This window comes from Aspergillus pseudonomiae, assembly GCF_009193645.1.
Source record: "Aspergillus pseudonomiae strain CBS 119388 unplaced genomic scaffold BDV37scaffold_151, whole genome shotgun sequence".
Lineage (NCBI taxonomy): Eukaryota > Fungi > Ascomycota > Eurotiomycetes > Eurotiales > Aspergillaceae > Aspergillus > Aspergillus pseudonomiae.
The window spans coordinates 35775-59500 of record NW_022476143.1 but is presented as its reverse complement, the minus strand read 5'-3'; the positions used below and the strand labels follow the sequence as shown (position 1 = coordinate 59500).

The 23726-nt window shown below is 45.3% G+C and overlaps 11 protein-coding genes across 11 annotated transcripts; 6 read left to right on the top strand and 5 right to left on the bottom strand.

Moving 5' to 3' along the window:
- Nucleotides 1–251: 251 nt before the first annotated feature.
- BDV37DRAFT_265443 (porphobilinogen synthase HEM2) lies at nt 252–1951 on the top strand. The gene is made up of 2 exons (XM_032083786.1): nt 252–846; nt 895–1951. Exons 1-2 carry the CDS (start codon nt 628–630, stop codon nt 1795–1797), a joined length of 1122 nt encoding a protein of 373 aa, XP_031934898.1. The 5' UTR covers nt 252–627; the 3' UTR covers nt 1798–1951.
- On the bottom strand, nt 1952–5139 carry BDV37DRAFT_265441 (uncharacterized protein). The gene is made up of 2 exons (XM_032083785.1): nt 3681–5139; nt 1952–3597 (listed from the first exon to the last, which is right to left on the bottom strand). The coding sequence occupies exons 1-2, from the start codon at nt 4561–4563 to the stop codon at nt 2372–2374; spliced, it is 2109 nt and encodes a 702-aa protein (XP_031934897.1). The 5' UTR covers nt 4564–5139; the 3' UTR covers nt 1952–2371.
- Nucleotides 5077–5660, bottom strand: BDV37DRAFT_265440 (uncharacterized protein). Its single transcript, XM_032083784.1, has one exon. The coding sequence runs from the start codon at nt 5553–5555 to the stop codon at nt 5217–5219; it is 339 nt and encodes a 112-aa protein (XP_031934896.1). The 5' UTR covers nt 5556–5660; the 3' UTR covers nt 5077–5216.
- Nucleotides 5661–5726: 66 nt separating this feature from the next.
- BDV37DRAFT_265439 (uncharacterized protein) lies at nt 5727–6165 on the top strand. Its single transcript, XM_032083783.1, has one exon. The coding sequence runs from the start codon at nt 5852–5854 to the stop codon at nt 6023–6025; it is 174 nt and encodes a 57-aa protein (XP_031934895.1). The 5' UTR covers nt 5727–5851; the 3' UTR covers nt 6026–6165.
- An 834-nt stretch (nt 6166–6999) lies between these two features.
- BDV37DRAFT_265438 (exportin CRM1) lies at nt 7000–11796 on the top strand. Its single transcript, XM_032083782.1, has 11 exons — nt 7000–7440; nt 7561–7590; nt 7649–7721; nt 7774–7845; nt 7904–8616; nt 8693–9464; nt 9515–9985; nt 10047–10276; nt 10358–10736; nt 10790–10961; nt 11020–11796. The coding sequence occupies exons 1-11, from the start codon at nt 7375–7377 to the stop codon at nt 11258–11260; spliced, it is 3219 nt and encodes a 1072-aa protein (XP_031934894.1). The 5' UTR covers nt 7000–7374; the 3' UTR covers nt 11261–11796.
- A 1-nt stretch (nt 11797) lies between these two features.
- Nucleotides 11798–12810, top strand: BDV37DRAFT_53700 (PPP1R11/YPI1 family protein). Its single transcript, XM_032090844.1, has 3 exons — nt 11798–11821; nt 11881–12242; nt 12340–12810. Exons 2-3 carry the CDS (start codon nt 12014–12016, stop codon nt 12636–12638), a joined length of 528 nt encoding a protein of 175 aa, XP_031934893.1. The 5' UTR covers nt 11798–11821; nt 11881–12013; the 3' UTR covers nt 12639–12810.
- Nucleotides 12811–12982: 172 nt separating this feature from the next.
- BDV37DRAFT_276839 (shugoshin family protein) lies at nt 12983–15332 on the bottom strand (the record flags this gene model as incomplete). The annotated part of the gene is made up of 4 exons (XM_032085639.1): nt 12983–14136; nt 14189–14712; nt 14771–15206; nt 15284–15332. 4 exons carry the CDS (start codon nt 15330–15332, stop codon nt 12983–12985), a joined length of 2163 nt encoding a protein of 720 aa, XP_031934892.1.
- A 271-nt stretch (nt 15333–15603) lies between these two features.
- Nucleotides 15604–16913, top strand: BDV37DRAFT_53609 (DASH complex subunit DAD2). Its single transcript, XM_032090843.1, has 3 exons — nt 15604–15999; nt 16138–16197; nt 16288–16913. Exons 1-3 carry the CDS (start codon nt 15759–15761, stop codon nt 16419–16421), a joined length of 435 nt encoding a protein of 144 aa, XP_031934891.1. The 5' UTR covers nt 15604–15758; the 3' UTR covers nt 16422–16913.
- A 2347-nt stretch (nt 16914–19260) lies between these two features.
- Nucleotides 19261–19725, top strand: BDV37DRAFT_291921 (uncharacterized protein; the record flags this gene model as incomplete). The annotated part of the gene is made up of 1 exon (XM_032089061.1): nt 19261–19725. The coding sequence occupies one exon, from the start codon at nt 19261–19263 to the stop codon at nt 19666–19668; it is 408 nt and encodes a 135-aa protein (XP_031934890.1). The 3' UTR covers nt 19669–19725.
- A 1-nt stretch (nt 19726) lies between these two features.
- BDV37DRAFT_53564 (cytochrome P450) lies at nt 19727–22418 on the bottom strand. Its single transcript, XM_032090841.1, has 4 exons — nt 21669–22418; nt 20852–21609; nt 20682–20800; nt 19727–20599 (listed from the first exon to the last, which is right to left on the bottom strand). The coding sequence occupies exons 1-4, from the start codon at nt 22035–22037 to the stop codon at nt 20268–20270; spliced, it is 1578 nt and encodes a 525-aa protein (XP_031934889.1). The 5' UTR covers nt 22038–22418; the 3' UTR covers nt 19727–20267.
- BDV37DRAFT_53581 (uncharacterized protein) lies at nt 21981–22498 on the bottom strand. The gene has a single exon (XM_032090842.1). The coding sequence runs from the start codon at nt 22350–22352 to the stop codon at nt 22068–22070; it is 285 nt and encodes a 94-aa protein (XP_031934888.1). The 5' UTR covers nt 22353–22498; the 3' UTR covers nt 21981–22067.
- Between the last annotated feature and the right edge of the window lie 1228 nt (nt 22499–23726).

The following is a 23726-nucleotide window of genomic DNA, read 5'->3' as shown; positions in this document are numbered from 1 at the left end:
CTGTCCCAAACTATGCCTTAGCCTGTGAAGGTGTAAATGAGGCCCGGGGCTGGTATACTAAATACTAGATAGCTGAACTCAGGAGGTTTCTGGATGGCAGAATAGACCTATTTCAATAGGCAGTCCCTAAATCGGCCACTAGGCTCTAAACGGGTGTGAAATACTTCTCACTGTCCAATATCAGCAGCCACCCGACTCCACTAAGTAGGATCGGCAAGAACGGCCAACCCCGGACCAATGGTAACCCTCTGTATTCGCCTTACGGTTCTCGCCCCAGGCAGATTATGATATCCTCGGCTATCTCGAAAGCCTGAACATTTCTCAGCCATCAATCTAGAGCCAAGTCTCCGTTCATACATACCCCCCGACCTTCGAATAACGCCCAGTACTATATACCGTCGCTATATATCACGCCGTTAACGTTGGCCTATGATCCTTTATTCCTTGCTTGGACCCGAAGGTTGCAACAAAATTCACTGACCTGGCTCGCTGACCATCTATATAATTGTCTTGTGAAGTTGTATTCTGCCAGTGGCAGGGCAAGCAATCACAGACGCTTTCCCTTTTCTTCCTCCCACTGCGTTTCTATCCTCCCTAGCACCCACATTACTTGCCGCTTCTGACATCATGTCCTTTTCTAACCTTGTCTCTGATCTCGCCTTCAGAGACACACACGATGACCGAAGTTCTCAGATATCCCATGTACGATCGCAAGCCACCGCACGATCGTATACAAGCACAGCTGCCACAAGTGTCAGCATATCTGGTGACATCTCCAGCCAGCTTCATTCCGGTTACAGCCATCCACTGAGCAGGTCATGGCAGGCAGAAAGACAGTTGACCAAGGTCCGCATTTTCTTCCATATTTCCTGAGCTGGTCTAACCGCAAGATAGGAAATGCTTATCTATCCTCTCTTCATCACCGATAATCCCGATGAGGAGACTCCCATTCCGTCTCTTCCTGGCCAGTATCGTCGAGGATTAAACCGTCTAGCTCCTTTCATCAAGCCACTTGTTCATAAGGGGCTACGCTCGGTTATCCTGTTTGGCGTCCCACTACACCCCTCTGCGAAGGATGCACTAGGTACTGCTGCAGACGACCCATCTGGACCGGTAATCCAAGCTATTCGCCTGCTTAGGTCGCGGTTTCCTCAACTTTACATCGTCACAGATGTGTGCCTTTGCGAGTATACTTCACATGGCCACTGCGGGATTCTGCGAGAAGATGGGACTCTTGACAACACACAGTCTGTGGATCGAATCTCGGATGTTGCTCTGGCCTATGCTGCTGCCGGGGCTCATTGTGTCGCTCCGTCTGATATGAATGATGGGCGAGTGCGTGCTATCAAACTGAAGCTTATTGAAGCCGGCATGGCCCACCGCGTCCTTTTGATGTCGTACAGCGCCAAATTTAGTGGGTGTCTGTACGGCCCTTTTCGTGATGCAGCGGGATCCTGTCCATCATTTGGGGATCGCAGATGCTACCAGTTACCGCCCGGTGGTCGTGGACTTGCTCGTCGTGCTATACAGAGAGATATAGGCGAAGGGGCAGACATCATAATGGTAAAGCCGGCGAGCAGCTACCTGGACATTATCAGAGACGCAAAAGAACTCTCCAAAGACATTCCGATTGCCGCTTACCAAGTCAGCGGTGAGTATGCTATGATACACGCTGGCGCTAAGGCGGGCGTATTTGACTTGAAATCAATGGCCTTTGAAAGCACTGAAGGGATTATAAGGGCTGGTGCCGGAATTATAGTAAGCTATTTCGTGCCTGACTTTTTAGATTGGCTTTAGACATGACTTAGCCGGATGAAGTGTGTTGAAAGCACCCACTAGATGGATAGCAGTGACGATCGCGTTTGAATCGTAACTATTGGAGCAGAAGTGCCCAATATCTTGTTAGGAGTTTCTAAGTTAACTGTTTAACTTAATGTCATGCCATATATATGGCTTAATTGTTCTCACAAAAGATGCACCAGCTGAAGGTGTCAAGTGGCCACTTTATATAAATACAAGTATACCAATTCTTCCAAAACATGCGGGTAAAAAGAGTAGATGGATGAGCAGGATGAATCATCAATTATATACTAAGATGGCCGGAATTGTGACATGAAATCTCGTAGCATGAACCATATGTCCTGAACCGGTCAGAATTCTGGTCTGAGAAGAAGATAAACGTTAATGAAAAGCCCTGAAAATGAAAAGATGGGTCAAGCAAATGGATGTAAAAGAATACTTTACAAAACGCCGATGATAAGTGGTGAGTGTATGATCAACACATGCAGCTGCGAAAACCATAACCCCTGACAATAGCATAAACCACGAAATACAAGCGACTCCATATGAATGCGGTGCGATAAAGGATTTCTCACATGTAGCTAGGTTTAAGACCCTGAAACCCATAAGCTACGATGTCAGATTTGACAACTTCACCCGGTGCCACATAAGCTCCACGTCGAAGGCGAACACCAGGATAAATTGTACAGCCAGCGCCGACGTAGCAATCCTCTTCAATTGTAACGGGCCGTCCTTGATAACGGCTTTGAGACCCTTTACGTTCCTGCATATTTGCATGGGCCATTGAACTGAGAATAGTTACCCTGGGGCCAATCCACGTGTGGGCACCGATAGTGATAGGACAATCATCCACAAATAAACAGCTCTCAGATATCATCACGTCCTCGCCAATATGAACGTTATATCCGTAGTGGCACTGGAAGGGCGCTTCAACAACCGCACCTTGCCCGATGGAACCCGTCGGCCGAGGGGAGGTGACACCTGAGGGTGAGCCCACTGCTGCAGCAGGTGGTACTAATATTTCTTTCAGAAGGCGGTTTTGTTCTTTATTGCTTAGACCAGAAACGGGATTGCAGGCATTGTTGAACCGCCACAACGCGGCTTTACAGCGCTCTCTCTCTTCCACAAGATGAATATCGAAGGGCCGATAAAGTTCACCGCGTATCATTTTATCCTTTTCTGTCTCTTCACCGGGAACCGTGCGCGCAGACAACTGATGTTCAATGCTCAGGGCCATTCGCGCTTGGGCCTGTGGACTGCTAGTGTCCACATTGGTAGCAAGAGCTGGCCGCTGGTCAATTCCACCTTGGAAAAGCGAGACCCCTGGTTTCCCATGGGCGGTACCATGTGACAGCTCCCGAATTGGTGGCACAATTTGATAATCTGTCTTCGGGTGACCCTCGCGGGGTAGCTCATGGATAGATGGTACATCTCGGTAATCAGACTTTGTAATATGGTCAGTGATATAAGCAGTGTGGCCTGTATTCGGCCAGGACCGTTTGGACCATGACCCACGGCTGGAACCAACGCCTGTTGGGCTTGAGTTGTTGAACTGTGTGGTGGTACGGTCGCTATCGTCTACAATAATTGACCGCATCTTCCCTGCCTCGAGTTGTTCAGTCAAACTTTGTTGTCGATCATGTTGTTGGCTAATTTCATGTACGTATTGACTGCCAACGTCCGTATAGCCATCCTTTGATTGTAAAGGAACTGGTGTTTTGCCACTTGACGGCTTCTGCCATGTACTCCGTGAGGAGTAGCCCTCGCAGAGAAAACCACCTCTGATGCAATTATTACCTGCACTGGAGTTAGATTGCTGCGCGACCGCAATGAACAAAATTGTTGCCCAGTTTAACAGAGCTGCTCAACAAGGAACTTACATGCAGGGTGTTGTTCGTCACATTTTTTCTTTCTTCTTCGGCATGTCATACACCCAGTTTTGGTCCTGTTGCTGAAAACGCGTTTTCTCTTTGGCGCAACTTGTACAGCAGGTTGCGGCCGCTCCTGAGCAAACCCAGCCAACGCTGATGAAGACTGCTCATTCTGTGTGGTACCCTCCAGTGAACGACTAACCGTAGTCCAGTTCTTCTGAGTTACATCATGCCCCTGAGCCTCACGTTGGAGTGCCTCTGCTAATTGAGCATCTGATGCATCGATCTGTTGTGCACGTTGTGCTTGGCTGACCAACTGGGCATCATACTCATGCCAAGTAGTATTTGCTGAGGTTCGTGAGTCATCGCTCCCCTCTGGCCTTGCATGCACTAAGGGGGACGTGTTCTTAAAGTCCTGGTCAGCCTGGGACGTCGTGCTTCCGTTAGATGTACATGGGCGCGCATTTGGATTTGTGGTGTCGTCCAGGTAAGAGGCTGGGCTTTTCGGAGCTCTGGGAGTGGAATGAGCTTCGTCTACATGCTCACCAGATCCTGACCTCTTTCGTTTGCTTTTGCTTGTAACCGACACTGCACCATGTGAGGACGATCGTTGTGACCGTCGATCGTCTTGGTCGTTCTTGATGCTTCCGCCCTCCCGCATTCGTTCCTCGTGCCGATGTATTGTATCATCGTGACCGCTCTTTCCACAATGCTCAGAGGATTCTCGTGAGTCTTCCGTTGCCGCACCAGGGACAGCGGGGACAGATGTCGATGTCGCAGATATCACGGAGTCCTTCCCATTCACGGCTGTAAATCGAGAGGGACTGTGGTCTGTTCTAGAACCTTCTGATTCGTGGTCGTTGATCATTGAGGCGGATGTGACGGCAGTCATTGCAAGCGACTGTAGCAGTAGTAGTAGTAATAGTAGTAGTCCAGCTACAACTGATAGGTACGGCCCCTTGGTATAAAGCCTTCAAGTTCCACCACCTAGTTTCCAGCGCGCAGTGGAGGGTTATCTTTATTATTCTCTTGCAGTCCCTTGTGAGCGCAGCGGTATTTTCAACTAGTGTCACACAAGATGAATGCGGTCAACTAAATCGTCGCCAAAGGAGTACTATTCCACCTTGCGCGCCGTCAACTAGAACTAGAACTGGAAGAAGTTGCATCAATCGAGGATGGAGAGGCAACCCTGCGCGCAGGTTCACTCTTCGGATGCAATGGAGGAAAAAAGATATAAAGGACCAAATTTAACCGCAAGGTTTTTTTTTTTTTTTTTTTTTTTTGACTCAATAATGTATTGATTGTCCTGTACGGCTATCCTGAGGCCATGCACCAGGTGAGGTTCAAGATAAGCTCAGTAGGGCTGTTCCGTAGGTATCGTTCAAGTAGGAGATAGCAATCAGCAAGCCGAATCGGGGATATGGAAGGCACCAGGTAGGGGATCAACCTCAGCGTAAAAAAAAAAAAGCGCAAGGAGAGATATCGGTACGAATGATAACGCTTGCTTCTGGAGTGGATAGGTTGAGTTGACGGGGAAAGAAGCATTCAATGATGAGAATTTATGGGATACAAAAATCTACAACGATGAGCATATACAGTCCATAGGACGAGAGGAAGGGGCGGTAGTAATGACAGTACAAGACGGTAGAGGAGAGAAATGTGGCGGCTGTGGTGATTGATTGTTGGTGTAAGAATGCAAAAGCACAAGCCTGGGTAGAATAATGCATCCACCCCTTCCACTAATGAAATATATATATATATATATATATGTATAAACAGGAGAAACAGGAGAGAGGAGAGTAAGTATTCACGGACGTAGGTAGCTGAGAGTACTCTGGTATTTACTAAGAGAGGGGAAGAGGCAAAAGCAAGAGAGGGGGTCATTAATGACCCGTATTAGTAGTGGAGGGAACCTACTACTAAGGTAGAAGAAAAGGTAAGCGATAACAATGGCTGAATACAGCGAGTATCTTTTCTCTTCCCTTCTTTATTTTTATTTTATTTTATTCAATTATATACATATTAAAAAAAAGAAAAGAAAAGAAAACCAGAGGAGGGTGTCTAAGAAATGGAAAACAAGAAACTAAACTACTGGAGGGCAATCCAATAGTAAATGAGAAAGGTATTAATTACCTCAGATGTGAACCAAAAGCTAGCACGGGTAGGGGGGTGCTGAGGTGATGAGCAGGCTGACCAGGGGATTCCAAAGTACACTGGGCAGTATTAGCTCCTGTTCTTACTTGCTTCATGGTAGGAATGCGGCTGCCAGCTGGCTGTTGAGAGGTTACTGGATTGCAGTTACCGCGCGATCGACCATCCCGCGATGGCTACATAAGGGAAATGATTGGCTATGACGGCCTTTAGTCGGGTCTCATGCTTGCGAGTGATGGCGCTCAGGCGACACGCCACGACAGGCCCCAGGACAGACTTGGATTGTAATGGGTTGCTGCCACCTGCTCTATCGGCGAGGGAAGCGCGGCAAGGCGGCAACAGGGGAATGTGTAGAGTTTAGTGGGTCCGACCGACTTCCAATGTGACTTGAATACGTACCTCTTTCTGTGGGGGAGGAATTTCCCGCTTGATTTTGGTCGCTTACGAGGTCTTCTTCCTCAAGATATTCGCCATTGGCGCCAGACAGCACCGCAGGCGCGGTTACAAACCTAACTTAGTAGGTACCACAGCACCCAACCCGACCTGGGTCATTGATACCAACAGAGTATCTGATCAGAAGTTGTCACATTCACTTCCCCCTCTTCCCCAACAAAAAATTTACTTATATACATGATTGCAATATGTTTTGGGATCTACTTATCATTGCCCCCGTAATAATATCTATCGCCTTCTCATTCTTTTGTCAAAGCCGGAAGCTACTTTGAGATTCAGCTTCGTATTCTTCTGTAGTCAATACTTTTAGGAATAATCCGATGGCAAATTGTATCTCATTTATCCTGCCTGACTGGATTCACCTTTCTATACAAATTCAAGGCCCCGAAAGCCAACGGTAATCATTTGTTAAACGCTCTTAGCTATAGACAGCAAAACTATCTGTACGAGACTGACATGAAGGTGCTCCGAGGAGCACATGGTAAGAGGTATCTATTCTCAATTTTAGCCTAGCGTTCCTTGGTTCTACATACCAAAATGGTGTACGGGTTAGAACACCGTGACCAAGGTAGATTCGAATCCTAGGATGTAGACTTAGATAACTTGGAAGTTCCTCGGGTCAAACGCTCTCTCCATACAAAGCGCAGCTGACTAATCCTTTATGGACGTAGTTAATTATTTACTAACGAGTTTAGTTACATTGTGCCCGATAGAGTTCCAATAACTTGAGCAACGCTGTTCACACCGCCAGTGCGTTGAGTCTACACGGATTTTTTTTTTGTTTACCTTGTCTTGGGTTTATCCATATCCTAAACCCGCGCCTGCATCAAGCTGGGCCATACAGCCCCACTTTACCTCAGGGCATCTTGCCTCTCGTCAAAACAGTAGTAATTTGTTCTGAGGAGCTTACTTCCGGCCAACCCCTCTAAGAGAGAGCCTTGACCCCACCAAACATTCCACCCATTCGCTTTACCCTGTACTTGCCATAATACGTGCAAATTCTATACTGGGTTAACTTGAGCTCCCCTTTACCTGCGCCTGTGTCCGGGACGCGTTGACAAGCTGTGCAAAGGGCTGTATCGCCAGCTTTGGGAACGGAATGTCGGTATCCATACAGGAGTTGGACAACACTGTCCAAGCCTTCTATGAAGGCAAAGGAGATCTGGTATGTTATCCCAAACAAATCCTGCGTTCCCCTTCCAGTAGCCCTCTATATTTCCCTCTATCTATCTTATGATCCTTGTGCAACGATACAGAGCACTAATGATATAATTGCAAATTATAGCAAAAGCAAGCCCAGCAGACACTGACAGAAGTGAGTCGCTGATATACACCGCATGAAAGGGATTATCTGACCTATCTTGTATTGCTAGTTCAAGCAAAATCCGGATGCCTGGTTAATTGTAGGGAATATTCTCCAGGAGTCATCGTATCCACAGACCAAATGTGCGATATCGACCCTTGAGTATGTTAATTGGGATTGGGCTGATGATGCTAGATCTTGCTCTCCAAGTTCTTGACGATGTAATCATGACTCGATGGAAGGTTTTACCGAGAGAACAATGCCTAGGTAATCCATTTCTAGGACTTCATATCCGGGTCTGTCTGAGTTTGTCTGACGGTTGCAGGTATCCGAAATTTTATCGTTAACTTTATCATTGAAAACTCTGGCTCGGAAGAAAAGTTAAGGAGCGAGCGAGCGTTCTTGAACAAACTAAATCTGGTTCTTGTTTCCATTTTGAAGCAGGAATGGCCTCACAATTGGCCGACTTTTATCAACGAAATTATCTCCTCCTGCCACACAAGCCTTTCCATTTGTGAGAACAACATGGCAATCCTTCGCTTGCTATCGGAGGAAGTGTTCGACTTCTCTCAAGACCAGATGACCTCCGTAAAAGCAAGGAATCTGAAGACTTCTATGACACAGGAATTCTCATCAATCTTCCAGTTGTGCTCCGAAGTGCTCAATACCGCAAACCAACCTAGCTTGGTTAAAGCTACACTGGAGACCCTCCTACGCTTTTTGAACTGGATTCCACTGGGATATATCTTTGAAACACCTATCATAAGTACCCTTCTGACACGGTTTTTGGACGTTCCCGAATTTCGCAATGTGACTCTCAAATGCCTGACTGAAATTGGCGGGTTACAGATCGGTAACCCTTATAATTACGATGAGAGGCTGGTACATATGTTTACAGAGACATTGACGATAGTTTCCAAGATAATCCCACTATCAATGGATTTGAAACAGACATATGCCAAGAGCAACTCGCGAGATCAAGAGTTTGTACTCAACCTTGCGCTCTTCCTTTCCAGTTTCTTCAGCGCCCATCTCAATGTAAGTTTCGGAAGTTTCCCGCTCCCAAACGCTGATAGAGTCACTGATATTTATTGCTCTCCTCCCCTTTACCCAGGTTATTGAAAAATTACCAAATCGTGACTATCTCACTCATGCGCACTTTTATCTTATTCGCATTAGTCAAATTGACGACAGAGAAGTTTTCAAGATTTGCCTAGAATACTGGACGCGTCTCGTGCAGGAGCTTTATGAAGAGATGCAGCAGCTCCCAATTACCGATATCAATCCTTTGGTGAGCATGGGCGTCAGTGGCTTATCTAACGGTGGAGCGCCTCATCCCAGCACCTTGGCCAATTACCCCCTCCGCAAGCACAAATATGAAGAAGTTTTATCAAGCCTGCGTACAGTCATGATAGAGAAAATGGTACGCCCAGAAGAGGTCCTGATCGTCGAGAACGATGAAGGTGAAATCGTCCGCGAGTTCGTCAAAGAGAGTGATACGATCCAACTCTACAAGACAATCCGGGAGTGCTTGGTCTACCTTACACATCTCGACGTTGTTGATACGGAGAATATAATGATCGAGAAATTGGCTAAACAAGTCGATGGGTCTGAATGGTCATGGGCCAACTGTAATACCCTTTGCTGGGCTATTGGGTCAATCTCCGGAGCCATGAACGAAGAAACCGAGAAGCGCTTTCTTGTTACTGTCATTAAGGACCTATTAGGTCTCACAGAAATGAAGCGTGGAAAAGATAACAAGGCTGTTGTGGCCAGTAACATCATGTACATTGTGGGGCAGTACCCTCGCTTTTTGAAGGCTCACTGGAAGTTTTTGAAGACAGTTGTCAACAAGCTCTTTGAGTTTATGCATGAGACACATGAAGGTTGGCTATTCAATCACTTTACCAGAAGCCTTGATTCTAACTTCCAATAGGTGTTCAGGACATGGCTTGCGACACCTTCATAAAGATCGCCAATAAATGCAGACGCCATTTTGTTGCCCTTCAGCCTGGGGAAAACGAGCCATTCATTGAGGAAATCGTTCGGAGCATGAGGAAAATTACTTGTGACCTTTCGCCGCAGCAGGTCCATACATTCTACGAAGCATGTGGTTATATGATCTCTGCACAGGGTCAAAAGGGCCTCCAAGACCGGCTGATTGAGAATTTAATGTCATTGCCTAATTCTGCCTGGGATGCTATTATAGGCCAGGCAAATCAGGATCCCTCGATCCTCCAAGATGGAGAAACGATTAAGATCATTGGCAATATCATGAAAACGAACGTCGCTGCCTGTTCGTCAATTGGCACCTACTTTTACTCTCAACTAGGACGCATTTACCATGACATGCTAAACATGTTTCGAGCTTCTAGCCAGCTTATTAGCGATGCTGTTGTGCAGGATGGTAATGATCACAGCACTGCTCTCCTTTTATTGGAGATAATCGCTAATTGTTTGTCTTATAGGAGAAATTGCGACAAAAACACCCAAGGTCCGAGGACTTAGGACTATTAAAAAGGAAATCCTCAAACTCATTGATACTTACGTCCAGAAGGCGGACGATTTAGAAATGGTCAATGCAAACATGGTCCCGCCTCTGCTCGAGGCTGTGTTGGTGGATTACAATCGTAACGTTCCTGATGCGCGCGAAGCAGAGGTTCTGAATGTCATGACAACTATCATCCACAAGCTTCATGTATGTTTGGCTCTGGCGTGCTTTCTAGACCCTTGTGGGTAACTTGTTGGGTGCAACAGCAACAAACTGACCTGTTTCCAGAATTTGATGGAAGACAAGGTTCCCCTTATCATGGAGAGTGTGTTCGAATGCACTCTAGAAATGATTAACAAAGACTTTCACGAATATCCGGAGCACCGGGTCCAATTTTTCAAGCTGCTCCAAGCAATCAACCTATACTGTTTCCCAGCCCTGCTCAAACTTGATGCTACGCAATTCAAGTTCGTAATCGACTCTTGCATGTGGGCCAGCAAACACGACAATCGCGAGGTCGAGAACACGGGTCTTACGATGTGCCTTGAGCTCATGAATAATATGGCCGAGACAGATACTCAGACTTCGAATATCTTCTTCCGGCAATTCTACATTCCAATCCTGCAAGATGTTTTCTTCGTGCTCACCGATAGCGACCATAAAGCCGGTATGTATATACGCTCTGAACTTAGATGTGAGGAGTTACTAACTATCTTACAGGATTCAAGTCTCAGGCGATGCTCCTGTCGCGTATGTTCTACTTCGTTGAAGCTGGAAAGGTGCAAGATCCCATTTACTCCCCGGAACAAGCACCACTGGGGACTTCGAATAAGGACTTCCTCCAGGAATATGTTGCAAATCTTTTGCAAAACGCATTCAAGAATCTACAGGAGTATGTCCTATCTCACTGACTGTACCGGATAAACTTAGATGTGCTGACTTTGTTACAGAATTCAGATCAAGCAATTTGTCATCGGGTTGTTTGCATTTAATGATGATTTCAATAAATTCAAGACTCATTTGCGGGACTTTTTGATCTCACTGAAGGAATTTGCTGGGGACAATGCAGAGCTCTACGCAGAAGAGAGAGAGCAGGCACTACGAGATGCCAAAGCTGCAGAACGGGATCGTGCCATGAAAGTTGGGGGCCTTCTGAAACCATCAGAAATGGACCAAGAGGATGAACTATGACTAGACAGGGAACTACGTTGTGAGGTTGCCCCGTTCCTATCCACCGGCGCCACAGAACACCCGAAAAAGCCGATGGCTATGTCAGGGGAAGACCGGCTAGACGGCTGGGCCTGTTATGGGCTTTGAACAAGGTCAAGATCCGGCCTTCTTGCTAGATCTGATGTGTTTTATATTATCTTCCTCCCCACATTTTCTTTTCTTCATCTCTCGGCCATAGGTGATAAACTGCCCCATATTTCCTCACTCCTGTTCTAGTATCTGGCTGTTATATGCAATCAATCTTGGATCTCTATCCGATTAGCTGCAGCTCACTTATTAAAGCCGCTTTCATGGTCAGTGGTTGTCTATGCCATTGCGACTAATAGGCCCTTTCAAGTTTGTAAAATCTTTCGCTGCATGTTTTCCTTCAGCGAGTCTTTATGTAGCTTCAGTTGCACATCACAAACCTCAAGGTTAGATGCGATGTACCAACCCTAAGGTTCCTTTATTTATTTTCTGTTGCTTGTAACCGCAGAAGTATTTAACCCATGGCAATCTTACAAATGAGCAAAAATATAGGCGGTGAGCCGCCAATCAAGAATTTCTCTCAAAGGTTGGGGACCTGACTAAGTTTAGTTTAGCATTACAGAATTCAAATGCCCTAGCATCAGAGCCATATCAGTCTGCAGTGGCTTGGACCCTTCTCGATCGAAATTCTTCTTGAAGCAATTGTCCTACGCATAGATATTCTTTTCAACCATATGAGTCTTTCCCATGATGTCTAGATCCCGACAAATAGCATCAAGTGGGACATCCCGGGTCGAATCGGTACCTCAACAGCCTAACAATACATCAACAGTTCGAGTTCCAGGAACACTCAGATTAAGGGCAGAAAATGAACCAACGGTCGAGTCTAACACTGAGAACAGAGGTTTGCACCGGCATATACGGTGGAGTGAGGATGTCATAGATAATGAAGGAATGGGGAAAAAGAGTTCCAAAGGTGAGTACCGCTACGCTACAAACGGCGTGACCTTCTGCATCGTGCTTTCCTTGTCATCCAAGGCTAACGGATATGGTGAATCGTAATGGATGCGTAGTATGCTGCATCTACCATAAAGCTCGACCAGTCGGTGAAAGTAGTTCAGAGTCTGAGTCCTCTGATTCTAATTCATCTGACCCCGATAGCGATAATGAGATAGGCAATCCCAGGAACATCCTGGACCGTTCGTTGGTGCATCGTAATACCGACAATCAGTCTCATGACCATGAATCCGAACATGACAGGGAAAGAGGGCAGCTACCATGTTGCCCAAATCACGGTCACAGAAAGCCTAAGCGGAGGAGACCAAGTCCCAATGCCTACGAGAAGATGCCTAGGACGACAAAAGGGCGCTAAATGATCCAACTCTCGTCTAATTTACAATACTCAGCAAAATTCAACTGGACCAGCTCTCGCATCTTGTCAGTATATGTTGTGCAGAGTTAGCCTTTGCAGTCCGCAAAGGTTTGTCAGCTCAACTGGTCATCTACGAAAAAGTGATGGGGCTGAAACAAGTGTTGCCGTTCGTAGCGCTCTGCTTCAATCAATAGTGAAGGATTTAAGTGATCATTGAGTCCCTAAGAATAATGTGGATTTATACAGAAGTAGCCTAAACACGGAAAGGGGTATCTATCTCAGTCTAACAAACTTCGATCCAGGGGTCATGTAGGTGCAGATTGTCTCCAGACATGATTAACTGATCACAACATCATACTTTTTCTCCTAGCAGCGGCGCGTGGCACGCGCCTCATTTGCCTAGCATCTATTGCTAGCCCCATGGCTGATGGGGGAGGTTCTGAGGCATGCATGAATGCCCTCGGTTCGCTGATATTCCCAATTGATGTATCATTAGACCCTCCCAAACATGCTCTAGAGCCTGTCATACTTTCTTGCTCGGTACCTGAAACACTCATCTCGTGTTTGGGGGAATAATGACACCGCCCAGAGGATCTGGGATTTGAGGAGTGCCGTCGGGACAGCCTGCTGGGGACTGCTGCTGCTGCTCTAGATATACTCTTCGATAACTCCATCGGCATGTCACTAGGGTCCACTGCAGTCGGTGATCCATGCTTCCCTGTGCTTCCCGTTTGTACCTCGGCCATAGGTTGATCACTTGAGACCTCAACTAGCTCGCAGCCCTCGAATATCCGACAGGAATGGGGCTCGTTTATCTCATTCGTAGGATCATTTCCAGGCGGTGCATCTTCTTTACTTGCAAGTGAGGCCTTCCTTTGTTTCCGAGACATCATATTCGCTGGTTGCCAAGGGGGGTTATCGGAAGAAGTCGTCGGAAGTGTGGTAGGGTCTCTGCCTCCCATATCTGAGTCTCGCTTTTTTCTTGCAACTATTTTGCCACTTTTACACCCGTCAAATTCACCGTTTGAATTCGTTCGAACAGAACTGGAACCGGATGTCCTCCTTAGATGATGGTCGCCTCCCACTGCTGCTATGAATTCATCCGTTGGACGTCTCATCTTATCCCTTAGATTAGGTTCTGCGTAGCTTACGACAGATCTTTGGCGCCTCGTGGGTCTAGACGAAGCATTAAGTAAGGATATGGATGTCTCAAGCTCATGTTGTACTTGAGAGACTGCAACGGGTGGCGAAGATGGGCGCGATGTGTCTTCAGCCACGTGAGTGTGAATTTGAATCTCTTCTTGCCTAGTCTTATCAGAGTCATTGCAATGAGATCTCTCGTTTGGGGCTAATTGTTGACCGTGTATATCCCCCTTCAAGCGGGCTGGATCTATCGGCTTATTCTCGTCTGTCGCATTGTTCCTTCTTGCGGGGGTCTTACAATCTTGTCCATGGGCTTCAGTAGCTAGGGGCTCGATTGAAGATAAGTTTGTGCTCTCTATATTTACATTAGCTGCACTGTTCATAGAAGGGGATTAATCGCAACATACTCGGCTCGAGCACTTTTCGCTTAGGTCGGCTATCACCTTTGGAGCCTACCCTCTGAGAGCTTTGCCTCTCAACTGGCGACTGATCGTTGCATTTCGGTAGTAATTGGTCGCGCATCAACTGTGGCAACTGGGTAGGTCGAGTGAATTGGAAATCGTCATCATCTGAGGCTGCAAATGCAAAATCGCCATCGTCACTACCAGAGAATTTACGTTTGGAACCTGGATTTAGCACGAAACTTGACTCTCTTCGTGCAGGAAACTCTCCAGGGTTCATATCGAGAATATCTTCGCGTATTTTGCCGGACCCAGCCTTCCTCTTTTTCCTTGTTTCAAGAGTTGGGGGAAGAATAGCTTCACTGGGGCCTAGGGAGCTGTCAAACTCTTGGGTATCCGCAACGGCTTCAGACAATGTCGAGTATGGATCATCGTCCATACTGTCCATTTGGGATATCGAAGGGTTCTCTTGGCCCGAAGATTGCGGGGCATTCATGTTGTTGTTCATCAGTTCTTGCATTTCCTGCGGCCTGCTGGCATTCAGTAAAAGCCCTTGACGGTCCGCGAAAAACGCCATGTCTCACTTACTCTAGTGTCTTTCGTGGATAATATTTGTCTTCCAGTATAACCGGAAGCCTACCGTCTTGCTCGAGTGCGGGATAAGCTTCAAGGCCAGCTATGTTATGTCTGGGATCCGAGCCTGATCGCTCCTGATGTGCAACTTCTGTTATCCCGCTGGCTGGCTTGTTAAATTTGCGCGGCAATGCGCCCAAATCAGCTACTAAGCCTCCTAGCTCCATCAATTTATTGTCAAGTCTCGCCTTGATGTCGTAGACTCCATCCTGGAACAACTTGGCCGCCTCGAATCTCTCTATTTCTTGGCTAAGATTTATGACTCGCTCTCTGAGGGAAACATTCTCTGAAAGGAGATGCGAAACTTCTGACTCAAGGCTGCGGATTCGAAGGGACTGTATCGAATTCACTCGGGCGATTTCGCGATTCTGGCGCACGAATCGCCGTTTCACTGAGGTATTGGAGAGGTTAACACCAGACCGTTTACCAGACACTAGTAATCTAAGAGAGGCAATGCATATAACTCACATATTTCAATGGATTCCGTCGAGGTTGTTGATTCGTTTAAGCGAGCCATGCTTCATAAGCCGATGCAGACTGCACTGTCTGCCTTGCCTTCCTTTCGCTAACCAAGCCAGTTGCCGGGGACGTGATGAAGCTTTGAAACGAGATTAGACTATGAAGAAATGGGAAGCCCCCGTCCTGCTCGTTGGATGGTTGGTGGAGAGTTTCCTTCCTTGTGGGTAAGTTACTTGAAAGAGCATGTAAACAGAGTGCTACTAAGTTGTTGATATTTGCCCCGACTAGGATTAGCGGGTAAAGTGGGTTGACTGCTTGGGAAGGCATAGACGGACTTTAGTTAACTAGTAACTACCACCGACGTATTACATACTCCGTATCTCTGACAATCTACCGTTGTGGAAGTTATCATCTGATTTGAATCCAGAGATAAGAAACTATCTTTTAGGTACTTTGCTCGACTAACTCGGATACCGTTGTTGATATGACCTACATGTCGCGACCTACATCAATGCTTCCGTCAGTGTCTTCTACAGGTTCATCTTTTCGTCAGCCAAGTACTCACCATGCTGCGCCGCAGCAATCGTCGGCCCTGGCAGCCCGAATCGCGTCGAAGAAGGCCGAGCTAGATAATCTAAAGCAACTTCACGAAATGAGTGGTGCGCTAGCGATGCAAATGCAAGTGTTAGAAGAGAAGATAGGGACGCTTAAGGATGGCACAGAAGGTTCGTTAACTTCGGCTTGCACATGCTGCCAGTTTACCCTCAGAGGCTGCTCTTGCGATTCCTTGAAGGAAATAAAATTCAGTGAATTGATTGACTACCTACGCTTCATGCTAATGCTTGCTGTCTTGCCGGGTTTAGCTGTTGCCTGCGTTCTTGCTAACTGGGTCAATGTTCTGCGGTCTATTAGCATGGCCTCTAGTAAGTTCGCCACCTTATTCTTACTTGTACTAGCACCGCTGAAATCTTTATCACTGGTTGACATTGCTGACCCCTTGGTTCCCTGAACAGCAGAAGCTGTAACTGTTCAAAGACCAATAACGCAAAATACCAACACCTTGTCTGAGGATGATAAAGCAGTTGATTACCCCATGCCTGCGACTCTAGTCCGAATCCCAGCAGAAGCAGTAACGACGAGAGATTAATGCACGGCTTCTGTTAAACCTGCAGTGTTCATTATAAGTTGTGCCTCTTCTGGTACCGCTGTACAAAATTATAAACACCATGACACAAGGCCAATAAAACTGATACTGAGCGCTCGTTTTATAAACTTAATACATTGTTGGACTTACTATAGTGTGGCTCAAGCAACAGGGGCATACTATATACACTGATTGTTATCTTGTCCTGGAAAACTGACATGACGGGTGCATCATTGTATATTTCACTCCGGCTGAAATAGACAACGAGCCCGGTTTATGGATAAGTGAGTTGTTTCCTGTTTACCTGTTAATATAAACCGGGACAGGGTATGCAATTCTTGTATAACTCAGCCAGCATGCACACATACCATTGCCAATGTCTATAACGAGAAATCTCGATATGTATTTCCCAATGACATGTCTATCCTAGAATAGGGAGACTAGAGAGTAAGCCTGGGGAACTTATGAACTGGTCAAAGTAGCAGATTAACAAAGCTCTGTCAATATAATTTTCATTTTGTGACCTTTTACAAGTGGCTAAAACTACTAACCGACCCGGGAACTCTAGTGTAGAGATCGGTTACTTATTGAAGATTGTACTGGGTCTTCAGTTGCTAGTTGCAATAATTCTTTAATATAGTATTGTTGGGAAGGAATTGAGGGAAGGAGAGAAGAAGCCGTAAAATGGACAGAATCCATTCTTTTATGGATAGTAAACTAACATGGGATCAAACAGAATATCAGTAGGCATGCAATTCATTTCCAGAATTCATTCTTTGAATCTACTGAATTATGCTGAAGGATCCCAAATAGGTATTAGTATATCAGTATAAATCACAGATCCTTTAATCTAGTATGTGAAGGTTGTTTAGTTTCAATTCTGCTTTCCGGCCCAGCAAGGAAGTCTCCTCTGTTGAATCCTCTCTTATTCCTTCTGTATTCTTTCTTTTTTTAGGGATATTCATATGTTCTCACTGGGAATGGGAATGATCAGATCTAAACCCTACCCAAGATTCTCCTGAGTGAGGCAGATACACAAGATTCGCATACCCTTTCAACAATCTAGTGACTTTAAAAATACTGTACTGTATATATCTCCATTCAATCGATATTTTTGAACTATCTTTAGTTTATTTAATATAGAAGTCTTTCTCTATTTTGAATATCGCTGATTATAAAACTTTAATCTAAATTCAATTTAATAAAGAATTAGTTAAGTTATAAGTATTTGAAAATTGCTAATTTTTAAAGATGGCGCGTGAAAATTGAAAAAATATACCAAGAACTGAAGATTATTTTATATACACTAAATGACTGTATAGGCCTAGAAAATAATCAGATACCACAGATTAAGCGGCAAAGGATATATTAAAATCTGGCAATATAACTCTGATACAAGGTGCACTGCAACAGAATATCTATCCTATATTAAGTGCTACTCAATACAAGTACAACTACAACATTTTATCTTATAATTCTCAAGAACATCCCCGCCTCATAGGATATTTGTTACTGGGCTTTATGGAAAGGGTAATAATAATAAACCAATATTATCGATATATTATGCGTTGAGGGCATAGAAAGAAGAAGTAGACTGATACAAGTATTGCTGAAGCCACCACATAGAACTCTCCACAATACAATGTGAGGCTATAATTATACTCCGTACCTAATTTATTAAATCCACCTTTTTTACGTGGCTGAATTTACCGAGTAATTAATGGCAAGAATAATAATTATTGGGCCGCTTTTATACAATCGGAGTATATAAATGTAATATGAATTTCTGAGAATTCAACTTACCCTAAGTCAAGTTGAAATAACCTACCTTACCGCATGGATGAGCGACTTGGACGATACACGACATCTGTCTTAGTCTACGTCCATTTTCTTGTTTCGGGGCCGCCAGTACTCCGTAGAGCATAAATCTACTCTGTACTACTTAGTATTTAGTACCTGATCACCGTGTACCCGTGGACCACTCCCCACAATCCAATCCAATCAAACCCAGAACAAGTGATCGTACTTAGGTTAAGTTTTGTTATTTGTATGGAGGGTAGCTGGGGAGGAGGGCCTGTGTTTCTCCACCCTCAGAGTAGTATGTCGCTCCAATCACTGATCTTACACATACAACATTCCTACTCATCCAATCTTATATTGATATCCAGTCAGATTAGACTTTTTTCAATGAACAGTTGCACAAGGTAGTGATATCACTGGATTTCTGACCACTGCTGGAACAACCTAATTTCGTATAAACCAAACCACTGCTGCATACTTGATCTTTGATCATGTACATCAAAATATATCCTGAAAAAGAGAAATATCTACAATTTATTGTTATTTGGCTCTTCCTTGCTACCTAAGCATGCTTCCTATATACTAGACACGTAGTGGACATCGGTATACCTGTACTACCAAGGATAAGTTTAGGTCACCCCTCCTACTCCACCGGGCGTAGAGCTGAGAGATACGACTCAATAGATAATATCAAGCACCAAATAATTTGAATAAGAGTGGGCTATATGGCGTGTTATGGCTATAACAGTCATATTCCAATAGCGGGTTGTGCTAAATATATACTAATAGTGATCTTCTGTGCTAAACTGTCCTCTTGCTCATCCTCCTACTGAATTTCCTAAGTTACACCTTCCCGAAAGTCTCACTCCCACCATTGCTTTCGAACCTAAAGATCACACTGGTACTCCTCTTTCCAACATCGGTCTTTGATTGGTAGCTGAGTTTCCATCTTTAGTCACCTCGCGCCGCCCCCCAAGAGCGCCTCATCAGATTGTTCTATACTCCCTCGTCATCTCGATTCTCCAAGGTCATATAGACCAGAATGGCCACAGGATGGTCTCTTGACTTTTGTCTAGTTTGTGACCGACAGGCCTTGGGAGGACTCTACTGTTCTCAATCCTGTAGACTCGCCGAGCTAGATCTCATGGAGGAGGTTGTGGTGATTGGTACTCCTGTGTCGATCTACCCACAAAGGATTCACACGACTGCAACAGAAATTGCAGTCAAGTACCCTCGAGTTAGTACTGTTCAGGGCCATATCGGGTACTCAATTCTACCATCTAATAATACCTCTACGTCATCACAGATAATCTCGTCGTTGTTTTCTCAAACCTCTCTTTCCTCACTTAAAAGCAATTTATCACATGACCCTACAATATCTGGTCGAATTCAAAATCAGTTGCGTGACTATGTAAGCTGTTTTGGCCAGGTTCGTAACTTAAAGAGATAATTAGCCTCATGAAACTTCATGATGACTGCGATGCTTGTGAATTTGCACATCCGAATCTACTTCGAGACCTTGCTAGCAAACAGATAAAATATAAATTTAACACTCCTATGTGCCTTTGTGTTTGCACGTTTGCTATTTTATTTTCTTACCTGTTTAATCATCACAAATGCAGAACTGTGGAGCGAGGTTAGCCAAAGGACATGGTTCGCCGAATCTGCATCACCCTTCATTGTTGAATAAAGCTACCTTGCTCTTGTAGCTTTTGGAATAGCCACTGCGCCTGCCTATATGGAATCACCCTTCCTATCTTTGGTTGCCGGGCATACTGTAGGAATGGAAAGCATGATTATCCAGTAGCAGTTAAATTAAAAATACAAGACTGATCGCAGGTCCTTGACCATGTTACAATGAACATGTGTGGTGTTCCTGATTTTCATGTGAGATAACGGGGAGAAGCAGAACCGCGTATATTTTTAGGCACAGTAAGATATCAAGGGTGGTTCATAATATGCTCAAAAAAGGGATGAACATGCGGAAGATGAAATGAAAGGAGGGAGGATATATATCAGTATAAAACATCCGTGCAGCAAGAACCATCCTCATATAGCATGCTTCAATGAAGACGTTGAACCAAGAACATCCTCAAGCAATTTATTGTCCCTGGGAATAAATCTGACCTTATACTTTTTCGGAATTGCTACTAGGCTTGTAGGATCTGAATTGCCATGGACAGGGTGCCAGTTGATCTCGTCATATGGTTCAATCTTGAAGCTGTTAATGGTGCGCATGAAGATCAAATACAGTTCGCGGTTAGCAAGGAGTGAGCCTGCACACATGCGGTAGCCTAGCCCGTAAGTGAACAAAGGTGCATCGGGCTGTTCAAACCATCTTTCTGGCCTAAACTCCTCCGGGTCGCCCCAGGTTTCGGAATCTGTGCAAGGTATAGTGTTACTTAAGTGTGGCCTAATAGACAACAGAAGGTCAAGGCAAGGGAATAATAAAAAATCACCTACCCATATTACAAGCCCACGAATTTAGAAAGAAAACTGTTCCCTTAGGAATTATATTGCCGTCGTAGGTAATATCTCTGATCGATGTCCGAGGGAGAGCCAAGCGAAGGACCGTAAAGTACCTATACAATACTTAGGTAACCCACTCAATTTGGGCACAAGGGATGACGAACCTTAGACACTCTCGTACCAGCGCAGCAACATAGGCGCATTTCTGGTCATCTGCAGCATCGCACATTGGTTGGTTAGGACCATACATATTCAGAATCGCTTCCGCGGCTTTGTCTTGAATGTCTGGGCGCTTGGCAAGGAGACCGATACTCCAAGCCACAAGTGTAGTAACAGTATCAAGCCCTCCTGAGAGCATAGTCAAGCTGATTGAGGTAAGTTCTTCTGAGTTCAACTTTGCTTCCTGATCAAGGATGACATTGGCTTGGATACAGGGTTTATGGATTCCTTTCTCCATACGATCGTCTAGATCACGGTTGAGTCCATTGAGGTACTTATCTCGCCGATCTCTCATCTCCTTGGCTTTCTTCGAGTTAGTATTGAAGGGGTTTAGCCGCAAGAGAGGTATGTAATCCTGCAGATTGCCCGTGGTGCTCCTGAATTTGCTTATTTCTTCCTCCACGTAGGTGATCTCGTTGAACAAATCCTCTTCCTGTGATACCACACGCACGCCCCAGTTGAGAGTCAATGCCAAACTCAGACTGAGGCGTTGGATCATCGCCATGGGATCCACGGGTACGTTCCCACCCTTTCCATACTTAAGAAGTTCCGCCACGAATGCCTTGGATTCTGCATCCAGATGCGAGACATAGGAATCTACCGACGGCCGGTTAAGGGCTGAGGCGGCACCCTTCCTACGTCTTTTCAACGAGTCACTGTAGGGAGAAGTCCCGATGGTTGTGCCAGCAGTGTTGGACACGATCTGTATCCAAATCTGTCAATAGTGTATTTCGTGAGAAATGGATATCGGGTCAACTCTACTTTATGGAAGGTGTAGAACTCAGGCCTTGAGCTTAAGGCCTGTGCATTCTGCCCAAAAATTGCCTTTGCAGAGACGGCAGAGTTCACAACGATTACCGGAATATTCCCCAACTGAATCTGATAAACGGGCCCATAGGTCTTGGACCATATGCGATACTGTTCAGCAGCATTCTTGCGAATTTGGGCGATGTTCCCAATTAAAGGTAGACCACGGGGCCCTTTGAATCCAGGAATACGAGAGGAAGCACGGATGAATTCATTAACAATGAAATAAAGAAAAGGGATGAGAAGAACTGTTATAGCTATTGACCGTAGAGGGGTAAGAATGAGGCTTTGCTGTATAAAGGACAGAGATGCTGTTATGGCCATGCTGAACTATCTTAATAATGTCGTGGTTTGTCAGTGACACAGAATGCCACAGTCCATAAGGCCATTAAATAAAAGTCCTCGCAGGCCGCAAAGGGGGAAGTTTTCCGTTCTGTTAGCCATATAAAAGAAGGATCTATAGCTCAAATCTACCCCACGTTTTCTGTATAGACAAAGTATTTCGGGTATGGCACAAAAAGATCCGATATTCATCGCGGAATTGATGCATCTGTTGTTATTACAGCCGAGCGAATTCCGCCCCCGGAATATTTCCGCCAACAGCCAATTCCCGGATAAGAGATATATAAGTACATACATACACCCGGTGAATATCTAACTCAATCTGTGTCGTCGATATTTAGACCTTATTTCCTCTAAGAAGTATCTGTATTGAGCTGTAGCCCAAGTAGATGCAATATGATCAGCGGATAGGGGATGACCTGGATCTATGGTGATAAGCATTAGAAACTAAAAACTAAGATAACGGGACGTAAGTATTTAATCCACATGCCCTAATTTAGTACAGATATATCTTTCATGGCTAAAAATTTGCACCAATGCTGACTGCACCTGGAAAAGTCTTTTATAACTGGGCAACTGATATATGCGAGGGAGGTTAGTACTAAACTTCATCCATCATTTTCTTTAGAAAGTTTGCTAGATATGTATTGACTCGACCATGGCAAATGATATGGACGGCGATGTCCTTGCCACAATTAGCCTGATTAGTATTTTACAGGCCCTCAGATATGCACTGGAGAGGTGATCACGACTTTTTTTTTTTTTTTTTTTTTTGCCGAGGCTTCACACTCGACGATATCATAATCACACTCTTGTGGGTGCATCCGTACTTTACAGATAATTGACGATAACATCGGGCGGACACTATCGGTGACTGGTGAATATGGGTAGTAATGATGATTATACATACTGCGTAGCTGGGAGATACTCCACTGTCAGGGTCTGGCTGGATAAGTGGATCGATCCCCCTAGCCAAGGTCTTGGAAATCGATAAAAACCAAACAAAATCAACTTCTACTACTAAACTGATTACCACGTAATGGTCTGTCCGACTATGAAGCCCCAGCTTTGTCTAAGGGATCAGGGAATTGTACCTATTTCTTGTCTCGTCTCTTTGGCCTTTTATATCCTATGGGCCTTATATTATAGAACATATACCTACCAAATATATGTGAGTACACTTTTTCCTATATATAGAACACACGCCACTAGTTCCGCATTGGGGATCAAGCTTCTTGCCAATCGTCGACATAAATAGGCATTATAATGGGTTTGTCACCCCCGAAAGGGCAGCCGCGAAAACATGGTCATTTTACTGCCAGGGACAGGAATCGCGTGATATACAGTCTGCCGCTAGTCGATCTCTGTTATCCAGAGTTCTATGCAACAAGGGGTCATGTGCTGAGCCCCAGGGTCTGGACCGCCTGAAGCTGTTGCGTACTAAGTACAGGAATGGTAATGGCAACAAAACTTTGCTGGTCACATGGAGGTACGGAGTTCGGGAACGACGCCTATATCATCTAGTGAGTCCCACCCAGGCCCCGGTGCTGCCGAGCTTTTAATTGGTGGGACAATCTGATTTGCGCCGTGTTGCCGTCATCTGGACCCGCCCCCGTCCTGCTCCAACCATTCCCGGATTTTCTTGTAAGGAAAATGCCCATGACGCATGAC

Coding starts and splice junctions, on each gene's coding strand:
- BDV37DRAFT_265443 (XM_032083786.1), top strand. CDS start 628: ATGTCCTTTTCTAACCTTGTCTCTGATCTCGCCTTCAGAGACACACAC. Junction 847..894: donor CAGAAAGACAGTTGACCAAG/GTCCGCATTTTC, acceptor ACCGCAAGATAG/GAAATGCTTATCTATCCTCT.
- BDV37DRAFT_265438 (XM_032083782.1), top strand. CDS start 7,375: ATGTCGGTATCCATACAGGAGTTGGACAACACTGTCCAAGCCTTCTAT. Junction 7,441..7,560: donor ATGAAGGCAAAGGAGATCTG/GTATGTTATCCC, acceptor TGCAAATTATAG/CAAAAGCAAGCCCAGCAGAC. Junction 10,737..10,789: donor CGATAGCGACCATAAAGCCG/GTATGTATATAC, acceptor ACTATCTTACAG/GATTCAAGTCTCAGGCGATG.
- BDV37DRAFT_53564 (XM_032090841.1), bottom strand. CDS start 22,037: ATGGCCATAACAGCATCTCTGTCCTTTATACAGCAAAGCCTCATTCTT. Junction 20,801..20,851: donor CTGGTACGAGAGTGTCTAAG/GTTCGTCATCCC, acceptor AGTATTGTATAG/GTACTTTACGGTCCTTCGCT. Junction 20,600..20,681: donor TTCGTGGGCTTGTAATATGG/GTAGGTGATTTT, acceptor TACCTTGCACAG/ATTCCGAAACCTGGGGCGAC.
- BDV37DRAFT_265440 (XM_032083784.1), bottom strand. CDS start 5,555: ATGACCCCCTCTCTTGCTTTTGCCTCTTCCCCTCTCTTAGTAAATACC.
- BDV37DRAFT_53581 (XM_032090842.1), bottom strand. CDS start 22,352: ATGTATGTACTTATATATCTCTTATCCGGGAATTGGCTGTTGGCGGAA.
- BDV37DRAFT_53700 (XM_032090844.1), top strand. CDS start 12,014: ATGATGTCTAGATCCCGACAAATAGCATCAAGTGGGACATCCCGGGTC. Junction 12,243..12,339: donor GGGGAAAAAGAGTTCCAAAG/GTGAGTACCGCT, acceptor ATGGATGCGTAG/TATGCTGCATCTACCATAAA.
- BDV37DRAFT_53609 (XM_032090843.1), top strand. CDS start 15,759: ATGACCTACATGTCGCGACCTACATCAATGCTTCCGTCAGTGTCTTCT. Junction 16,000..16,137: donor GCTTAAGGATGGCACAGAAG/GTTCGTTAACTT, acceptor TGCCGGGTTTAG/CTGTTGCCTGCGTTCTTGCT. Junction 16,198..16,287: donor GTCTATTAGCATGGCCTCTA/GTAAGTTCGCCA, acceptor TTCCCTGAACAG/CAGAAGCTGTAACTGTTCAA.
- BDV37DRAFT_265439 (XM_032083783.1), top strand. CDS start 5,852: ATGAGCAGGCTGACCAGGGGATTCCAAAGTACACTGGGCAGTATTAGC.
- BDV37DRAFT_265441 (XM_032083785.1), bottom strand. CDS start 4,563: ATGACTGCCGTCACATCCGCCTCAATGATCAACGACCACGAATCAGAA. Junction 3,598..3,680: donor TGACGAACAACACCCTGCAT/GTAAGTTCCTTG, acceptor ACTCCAGTGCAG/GTAATAATTGCATCAGAGGT.